Source organism: Theobroma cacao, chromosome 4 (genome assembly GCF_000208745.1).
Source record: "Theobroma cacao cultivar B97-61/B2 chromosome 4, Criollo_cocoa_genome_V2, whole genome shotgun sequence".
NCBI lineage: Eukaryota > Viridiplantae > Streptophyta > Magnoliopsida > Malvales > Malvaceae > Theobroma > Theobroma cacao.
In genome coordinates, this window is record NC_030853.1 from 15542879 (window position 1) to 15553478 (window position 10600).

General features: G+C 31.7%; 1 protein-coding gene and 1 long non-coding RNA gene across 2 annotated transcripts; both read left to right on the forward strand.

Moving 5' to 3' along the window:
• On the forward strand, window positions 1221-2854 carry LOC18601539 (staphylococcal-like nuclease CAN2). The gene is made up of 2 exons (XM_018119013.1): window positions 1221-1586; window positions 2669-2854. Exons 1-2 carry the CDS (start codon window positions 1221-1223, stop codon window positions 2852-2854), a joined length of 552 nt encoding a protein of 183 aa, XP_017974502.1.
• On the forward strand, window positions 3911-9339 carry LOC108661673. Its single transcript, XR_001927448.1, has 3 exons — window positions 3911-3951; window positions 8701-8887; window positions 8995-9339. It is a non-coding gene; the product is annotated as an uncharacterized LOC108661673 (long non-coding RNA).

Consider the following 10600-nt stretch of genomic DNA (forward strand, 5'->3'; position numbering starts at 1 on the left):
GCCTAAGACAATATAAAATGATTTGACTTCGTGATAAAGTGCCTGTTACAAGGTATGTATTCTGAAAATGTTGGGACCATAGCTTCTTAAATTATCCCTCATCTATCAATATTGTTGGTCATGAGTTGTTTGATAGAGTAAATGTTTGCAAGCATGATGAATGCAAATATACATTGATGGGTGATGCAGAGTGGCGGCTTTTCAAGTTCGGGGCTGACAACCGTTTCTGAAGGAGTGTAAATTAGATAAAGAGAATAAATGAGCACATTGAGTGCTTGTTTGATCTGATTTTTTTTCAAGTTATCTACCTCTTAAAAGTAAAAGTTAGGCTAAATATAAATTTTGAGAAGCTTTTAAAAAAAATATCTTTTTTTTTTAAAAGAAAAAAATTAAAAAAAAAAGAGTTTTAGGAAAAGCTCCTGTGAGGAGCTTTTTCTTCTCTTCTTTTAAAAATACAAAAAAAAAAAATTATTTTTGTTTCAAAAATATCCTTATCTGTTAAAAATAATTACAATATTACTCTTTAAAAAAAATACCCTCTACGATAATTTTAACTAAAATTATAACTTATAAAAAAGAACTTATAAAAAAAAATTTACCAAACAACTTTAACTTAATTTTAAAAGCTATTATTTTTCATAAGAACTTCAAAATAGCTTTTAAGCTAGAAAAAAGCCAGACCAAATAGGCTCTGAGTCTTTTTTTTTTATAAGCAATCAATAGTTAAAGCCCAAACTTTGGCCGTAAAAGCCAGGGTGAAATATTCGATTAAAACCACAAACTTTTGGGTTTACCAAGATCATGCACTTAAGACCATCGATTTTGAACTGCATTTGTATTATATTAAATGACTTCAACGTAACTTTGATTCTGATTAGAATTCAAGGTCAGCTGTATTTCCACCAAAAGTCATTTCTTTTCTTTTATTTTTTAAGAAGTTTAGTAACTTTCATCGAATTTAAGGTCGGTTATATACTCTACTGCATTTCCACCAAAAGTCATTTCTTTTCTCTCTGTAGAAGTTTAGGATACAATATCAATGACAAATATTATTAAATTAATACCTATTCCATGTTTTCAACCCATTCCCATTTTTCCTCCGGCTCACTTCCACTTTGGAATTTCTCATCCGATTTCTGCTAAAGTTCCAAGATTGTCTCAACCCATTGGTGTCCTAAGATTGCCTGAAGGAGTGTATTTAAGATGCATACATTATCGGTATGTACGAGTTCGATCTAGATGGTGATGGTATTAATGTATATGTTAGTATTGGTCATCCCTTAGAGTCATCAATTGTACCTGAAGATGTTTTCCTAGCTGCCATTGAAATATGTAAAGCACGTGCTAGAAGAAACTTTGGCAAGGCAAATGACCTTTGCCAAAAAACAAGGCAAGTTGGATACCGGTTGATAAATCATGAAAACAAAAGGATTCTTGCTTGCAAGTATCGGTTTCGACTAAAAGGTATCGATGCACCAGAGAATGATATGCCATATGGAAAAGAAGCCAAAGAAAAGTTGATTAAGTTGGTTCATGGGAAGCAATTGATGATACTCGTCTATGACATGGATCGTTACGGTTGCTACGTGACATATGTGTATTGTCATTGTAGACACTGAAAAAAAAGATAATAAAATTTTAATTAAATAGAAATCATAAAATAATTATAATATAAAATTAAAAAAAAAGTAGTATGTCTGATAGGGTGCAGGCACCATCTTTCTTGCCAGACGTGAAAAAATCGCGTCTGGCAGAGTAGTGGAAGCACTACACTCGGCCAAAGAAGCCGAGTGTATAAAATGGCACTGTAGCAACGGAAAGCAGGGAATGAAGCAATAAAAAAAAACCAAAAAAAAAAAGAGCAATCAAAGAAATCCCTAGCAACAAACAGCAACCCAAAAACACGTAGCTGCAAATGCCATCAAACACTCTAGTTTAGCAGCAAACAATCAACCACAATCAATTGTCAAAAATCAATCCAAAAAATGCAAAAAATAGGAGAAATAGGAAGTGATTTTTGAGAGTGTGGGTTTTGATTTTTAGGGGGAGATTTGAATTTTTAGGAGGGATTTTGGGTAACCGGTGGAGTGTTTTAGTTTTGGGTGGTTCAAATCTGGTGAGAGAGACCCTTTTTTGTCGTCTGTTAAAAGAGAGATTTTGAGGTTTTGCTGCTGGTAAAGAGGAGGCTTTGGGTTCGACGCCGATCGGTCAGAGTAGGAGTTCCCTGTCGCCGATTAGAGGAGTTTAGAGTAGAGGGTCTTGTGAGCTGACGTCGAGAAAGAGCTGCCGGGGGCGACGTCAAACGGCGAAGAGGGGTTTCTGTCTTGGGTGGTTGGCAAAGGGAAAAGAGAGAGAGAGGGTTGAGGAAGTTTTAAAAACATCGAATTATTTGTCTATTTTATGTCATGGATATTACCTTTTCACAAATTTATTATATACATATTTGAATTATCATTATTATTATTTTTTTACCTAGTAAAAAAAGATTTGTGGCGATTTCTAATTTTTAGAGTTTTCACTCGTGTCTGGTGGTCAGGTTCCCAGACCTGCACGTTACAACAGTCATAACACTTTTATACAAGAAGTAAAGCTAAAGAAAAGGCTTGCATGACATTGTGCTGCTTATGATAATCACCTTGAATTTGCAATTTGGGAATATGGGGAATAGGGCTTTGGGCATCACCAAATCCTGACAAGCCATGGGATTAGAGGAGGGACAGACGAGAAGGACGATAGTGTGGCATTCCCACCGGGGGACCCAGCTAGAATGGTTAAAGACGTTCCCTTCGGGGGAAACAAAAGGTCTGGGGTTCGAGGTTGGGTGAGCCCTGCAGAAGCGCTATATGGCTGGTGAACTCGACCCAAACAGAACAATACCTGGAAGTGGGTCCCTCGATGGGAATGACACAGATAACATTGTCCTTGCTGAAGCAAATTATCCTTATTTAGAGTTTGTTGGGGTACAATCCTATCCAAGAGGGCATTAGTATTTTTTTCTTGAAAATGATTCCTCCAATGCCATTAACTGTAGTTCGATTTGAGGATTGTAATTGTCATAACGTGCGAGTCTTGGAACCCGATCATTAGACTTGAAAAACTAGAAGTCGCCATCAATCTTTTTTATCTAGGTGCGATTGACCACCTATTAAATTTGTTCTATTTGATAGAGTCTTAAATTGATTTTAAGTCCATTTAAAGAACAATAAACTTGTCAAGCCTAACTCTACAATATGTTTATTATGCCATTCTTACATAAGAATGCATGTTTGCTTACTTGGGTACCTTGAAAATCGTTAAAGAACGGTATTGTACCAAATGGTACAATTAAGTTGAATTAAGCCTTGAACTAGTCTGAATAGAGATTTTAAGATGAAATTGAGAATTTTAAAATCTTAGAATGACTTAAAATGGTGATTCGGAGTTCGAGGACCGATTTTGAGTCAAATTGAAATTTTCATGACCTAGGGGCAAAATGGTCATTTTGCCACCTGAGGTTAAAAATTGAAATGTTGGAAGAAGTTTTTGATCAAGATTGACCATTTAGAACATAATTTGAGTTTGAGAAGTGAAGAATTTTAATTCTGACATTTTTTCGAGCATAGGGGTAAAATAGTCATTTTGCCACTCTAGGGGAAAAATTGTAATTTTACACCACCCAACACTTGTCCAGCACATGGATTTTACCCAATATTATCATGGATAATTGAGAAAATTTAAGTGGTAGAGAGAGATTGCTTAATGGCTAAGTATGACACATGGATCAATGGAATGGTGACATGTGTCAAATTTATATCCTTTTATTTTTTGGCTTAAAAATCAGCATAAAATCAGCCCATTTCTCATTCATATGGCTGGCCAAAGAAGAACAAAGGAAGAAAAGAAAGAACAAGAATCCTAGGTGGAGAATTTCAAGAGAAAAAGTGTGGAAATCAAGGGAAATAAGTGAAAAAGGTAGGATTTCTCAATTTAAACTTGAAATCTATTTTCCTTAAGCATCTCTCCTTATTTTCCATGGTTAAATTTCATGTTTTCATGGTGAATTCATGGCTAGCCGAATGGGTATGGAGAGAATGATGTTGGATTAATTTGATTTCAAGTTATGTTAGTGTTTTTAGTTAGTTTACCATGTCTAGAAGCAAAACAATAAGAAAAGAATTCATTTTCCCTATCACCCATCAATGGCCGAACCTACCTTGTATTGAGTGAGGATGAATTTGATTTTTTATTTTAAGAGAATTGGTTAGAAAATGATGAATTATGGTGTGGAAAAGTAGTAGGAAAAATCACGGTGTTAATGCACCATTATTGACCGAAAATTCTAAAAAGAAAAGTGAAGATGTTTTTGCCAAATTTTAGCTTATTTAACTTGTGTTTGGTGAATTAAGGTATTGAAAAAGAAATGGAGTAATTTGGAGCTAAATTGGACGCGTTGGCTAATTAATCGGGTGATAAGACGAATTAGGCCAATATCGGGTTTAGATGGTTACCCATGCATTTTGCATTCCATATCATGCATTAGTAGTCTAAATTAGTTTAATTTCGATTTAGTACCAATGTAGTAAGTTTCTCAATTTTGTACTATGTCAAGGTGGTGAGTCCTCCGATAAAGGCAAGGAAATTGCATCCGAGGACCAATAGTCAGAGTACTTTGAAAATTCGCACTCTAGACATTATGAGTAAACTTACTATCGTCTTAATTATCTAAAGTGATTTTTATCCGATTTTGTGATTTTATGGAAAATGAGTTAAATGGTAAATCTTTGTGTTTTGTAATTAAAATGTGATTTAATGAAATGATTTTATAACCTTGTCTTGAAATGAAATGATGGTTTGAAAATAGAGTAATTGGAGACTATTTATATGTCTTGTAAATTCATGGTTTGAATCGAATGGCTTATGACAATATTTGCATGAATGGCTGAATTGGTATTTGTGTTGAAATATATGAACTGTGTATTTAGCCTTGAAAGGTTGTGAATTACAATAATTGCCATATCATGTTATTGAATTTTATTGATTGGTAGGATAATTATTAGCTTACTACAGTAGGCGGGTTCCGTGAACCAGCCTATTAGAGGGGCACGGTAACCCCGTTATATTCTTACCTCAATATGAGAGGCGCCGGTGGATAACTCATGAGGTTAACACTTTGGAGTTCACTTCACGCTAAACCACCACGTGAGGGTGAACTCAACCAATGCTAAGGAATGACTATGTTTTCAAAATAAAAACATGATTTATGCGTACATAACTTTTTAACAGCCTTGGCGGACTCGGTTGGGATAGCCTTCGATCAAGGTATCCTTGATAACTGGGTATGAGAATGATTTTGGCACGAGTCAAAGTTTTAAGATACTAATAAGCCATGTTGATTACTCGATTTATATGAATTGATTTTATTTGGTTGAAACAAGTTGAAAAGTGATGAATTACAGTATGTTAAACTATTTTATCTGTCTCTATTTACTCAGCTTTAGATATTTTAGATGGTATTTGTTTACTCACTGGGATTTTATAATCTCACCACCCTCATTTTCACCCATTTCAGGCTCAATATAGGCTGTAGATAGCTGATATCGTCGAAGGCCACAGTTGGCTTTACTTCCTTAAAAACTGTAGGTTTACAGCCTTCGTTCATTTTTGTCATTTGGGGGTCCACATATCACTGTAAATTAAATTTCATTCTCTAGTTATCTATACTACCGTATGTAGGAATTTATTTTGCTTTTACGCTATAAGTAAAAATTATTTACGCAGTGTTTTAAAAATATTGTTTTATGAGAAAATTGAATATTTTATTCAATATTTTTATTTTATTCTAATAGTCATAATTTCATTTAAAACGAATGTTTTAAACATTTAAATTTATTTTTGATTATGAAATATGTGTTTTACACCGTATACTACATTATTAGCTAGTTTCGAAATTTTCAAAAAAAATGACTAAAATACCCCTATGAGACGAAAATTATTTTTTATTGTTTTAAGTTGGAAATAGTTTAAAATCTTTTAGAACGTGATATTTGGCAACGGTTACTCACAAGGGAAATGAGAAGTTGATATTAAAGCCTTGCAAGGTTCCGGTTGACATTTCGGGTAATGAGTGTCGATCTGGACATCGCAACAGTTGTCACGGGCTCGAAGGGAGTTCCGGGTCATGACAAAACTGGTCTACTAATTTTTAGAGTTAGGTTCGGGAGTACGGTTACGCACGGGGAAGGATAACACCTTGTGATGCCCATTCCATGAACAGTACCATTTAATCATATGTTATCCTATTATAACCCAAACCATTGATTTCATTCTTATGTTTCCCTAATTATTGTTTACTTTCTTTATTCTTTAATTTATTAGCAAATTAAAACATCTTATTCAGTTTTACGGGTGTGACGTACACATAATGCAATTATGAAATATATGACATAAAATCTAGATAATACTAAACGAAAACCTTTTATTGAGGATATTTCTCGAATCTGCCCATCATATTGGCGGGATCCGAGGATACTCTCTCACCTAGGGAAATACCCGAGAAAATTACCTCTGTCAGTTTAATGAATAAATCCCATCATCAAGGATAGTCGTTTGTAAGTAAAAATAATATTTTCATGAATGCAGATCCTATTACGAGCAGAAGCCTTTTATTAAGGATATTTTTTGAAACCTTCGATCATATTGGTAGGACCTGAAGGTATCCTTTCACTTAGGGAATTTTTTTGAAGGAATTTGCCTTCACATGCTCCCTTGAAAAATTTGGTCATCAGGGCCTTGACTTATGTACACAATACATCTACATGTTATGACATTTAACGATGCAATGATGATGTGTAATGTGCCTATAAATTTCAATATTCATTTCTTAACTTTCCCCACAACTCTTTTGTTATTTCTTTGAAAATTCTTTATCTTTGTATGTGTATATATATATATATATACCATGAAATAATATTTTATATATATTATTTTCATCCAACTATATTTTATTTNCTTTGTATGTGTATATATATATATATATACCATGAAATAATATTTTATATATATTATTTTCATCCAACTATATTTTATTTTATTATATATTTTTTATATTTAATTATTTATCTATTTTTCGATATATATATTTTTAACCAAATATTTTATTTCAAAATTATTATTTATATATATTTTTTAGAACTCAACCTTTTTCCTAAATTTTTTATTAACCTATCCTATTTTCCTTTTGACTAACTATTTTTTTTATCTTCTCTCCTAAATCTATTATATTTATTTGCCTTTTATATTTTAGTTATATTCATTATTATTATGAGTTCACTATCCTTGAAAAGTTTTTATTTTTACTATTTATTTATCATCATGAATATCACTATTTTTCATAATCTTATGTTTTTTTAAACTCTATATTTCATCTATTCCCTCTTGTATTTATTATTATTATTATTATTTCTTTTTGTTTCTATATTTTTGTTTGATTAGTAAATAGGTTAATTTGTTTTTCATTTACTTAGAATTGTAGACATTGGCACTCAAAATTAAAACCCTCTCATCGTACTAGTGTAATTTTAATCGAAATCCTTAATCTAGAAAAATTCATTCAAGATTGCAACTTCTTGCATTTCGAATGAACATTCCATCATCGGAATAATTTGATGTTCTCTTCATTAGTAATATTATACATGTACATATATTTTTTACATACACATATGTTCTACTTTCTTACCTATAGGCTAAGTGCTATTTATCCTTCTTTATTTTATTTTTTCTATGCCTATTTTTTATAACTAAATATTTACTTATATTTAAATTGGATTCATTATTATTATTTTATAACTAAATATTTTTTATTATATATTTCTATTTTTTCACCCACATAAATGCATTTTTTTTGCAACTAAATATTTATCCTATTATTCTTCACTTACCTAAAAGCTAGTTTTTTATATACATTTTCTTTTCTTTTTTTTTCATATATTTTCTGTGTTTTTCTACTTTAACCTGTTTTTATATTAAGATGTATTTTTCTATTTATTATTCTTTCTATCTATTTCACATGAGTACTTATTTTTGCTCCTATTTGTGTATATTATTTTTTATGCCTATATATACATTTCCCTATTTTAATAACTTCCTTTGCCCTGTTTCTAATATTCATACTACAAATATATTTTTCCCTATTTATTATTGCATAAATATATATTTATCATGCAAACTATATTAAAAATGCTCATCAAATTAATACTAACATCAATATGCAAGCCCAAATAATCAAAGGTCCAAAACATACCCAAAACTTTAACCCAAGATAGCCCAAAGCAAATCAAACCACAAGAGAGCCCAAAAGCCTGCTTCAAGAAGCCCAACTCCCTCTTGCGAAATGCACCGTTTGAGTAGACCTGGTAATTTTGGACACGACACGTTAACACGACACGAGAAGACATAAGTTAAACAGGTTATGGGTTTACCCTTAACGTGTCAAACACGACAAACACGTTTACTTAATCGTGTTATCATGTTTAAACGTGTACATGTAACACGTTTATTAACTTGTTAAACATTAATAGTTAAAGACTATTTTAACTTTATATAAATAATTTTAAATAATTATTTTAAAAAGTTTTTTTAATTTTATAAAGGATATTAATGTAATTATACATACTCAAGTAACTCAACCCTAATTTTTCACCTTTGGTTATTATTTTGGATGAGGCAACGGCTAATGCACGGCACACCACGGCACCATTAGTCCACCAAACACCAGTCACCAGATCTTTCTTCTTCACCAGATCTTTCTTCTCTTTTTCAATTTCTTTTTTCCCTTTCACTTCAGCAACTTTAGATTGGGAGTGTTGAGCTGGTTTCTTCAGCAGCTTTGTCCATTTTCACTGAAACAGAGGTAAGCAAGTTTTTCTTTTTTTGAAAAGTCTTTAGAAAAATGTCATTTAGCAGTTTATTAGTTCTTGGGTAGTTGCCCCTTATATATGAATTTTGTTGGTTTTTTAGGTGGGCTTTCTTGGAGAGTCAAGGGAGGGATATCATAGGGTGTGGTTGGGGTGGGACGTAAGGTGGACATTCTGGAAGGAGGACCGGGCTTTGATGCTGAGTGCGGTTGTGGCTCTCTATCAGGAGCTGCGACTTTTGGTTGTTGAATGGTTTTAGGCATTTGAAATATTGAGATTACATTTACTTTTGGAATGGGCGAGTTTGTTTATGGGATCTGTACAGGGAATGCTTGTTCTTATGCACGCAACGGTCTATTCTATTTTGTTAAAATATTGATGCTTTAGCCATTTTTGGAGTACCCATTTGATGCATTTGGAGTAAATCTTTTTGCTTCTTGTTTTGATCAAGCTTTTGTTTTGAGCTAATTTTGACATTTTATTTAACTTTTTCTATATTGATTTAATTTTATTAATATATTATTTTTATTTTATTATTAGGTTTTGTGATGTCGGAATGATGTGACATTGGAGAATGAGTTTTCGATTTTGATTTGTTCATGGTTGATGATGTGGTTAATGATGTTTTTTTAATTACGATTGAAAATTATGAATGATTTTTAATATTATTAGTGTTTGAAGGTTTGATGTTAAATTGTTAATGATGTATTTTATTATATTATATGATAATGAATTTTATGCATGTTATTTATATTAATTTTTATTATATTTGATGTTATTATGATTTTTATTTTGTTATAATTATTTTTATAACTATAGATTTTAAATTTAAATAATAAAATTATATTTAATTGTAAATATTTTTGTTTAATCGTGTTATTAATTGTGTCGTATATTGACACGTTTAATAAACGTGTTAATCGTGTCGTGTCGTGTCGTGTTACACATGTTTTAAACGTATACGTGTACATGTTTTAAATTTAAGACACGAATATTAAACGTGTCGTGTTCGTATTTAGCCTTAACGTGTTTCGTGTCTAAACATGTTTGACACGTTTACGACACGTTATGTCAAACCCTGTTCTATAAAATAATTACTACATCATTTACATGCTCAATAGAATGTTTGCATATTTAGAAAGTTCGAGAAATCGTTAAAAGATGATATTGCTCCTAATGGTACCATTAAGTCGATTAAGCCTCGAACTAATTCAAATAGGAATTTTAAGGTGAAATTAAGAGTTTCACAGTTCAGGGATGACTCAAAATGGTAATTCGGAGTTCGAGGATCAATTTGGAGTCAAACCGAAATTTTCACTATCTAGGGGTAAAATGGTCATTTACCACTTGGGGATAAAATGAGAATTTTTAGAAAATATTTTTTGGCCCCATTTAACTTATTGAAGTATGATTTGAGTATTGGAGTATGATTTGAAGTTTAGAAGTGAAAAATTTTAATTCCGGTATAATTTGGAGTATAAGGGAGAAATGGTAATTTTAACACCTCAAAGGTAAATCGGTAAATTTTTACCCCCGATACTTGTCAAGACCAAGGAATTTTATTCATCATGGAAATGGATAAACATGAGAAATGTGTGGTGGAGAATTAAAGAATTAAAAGTCAAATATTTAAAATTTGAACCAATAAGGAAATGCCATGTGTCATGTTTTTATTATTTTATTATTTCTTTATAAAAAGGCAAAAAATC

Excerpts from the sequence above, each read along its gene's own strand:
- LOC18601539 (XM_018119013.1), top strand. The coding sequence starts at position 1,221 with ATGTACGAGTTCGATCTAGATGGTGATGGTATTAATGTATATGTTAGT. Across the intron at positions 1,587-2,668 it reads TGGATCGTTACGGTTGCTAC|GGCTTTGGGCATCACCAAAT; the intron begins GTGACATATGTG and ends TATGGGGAATAG.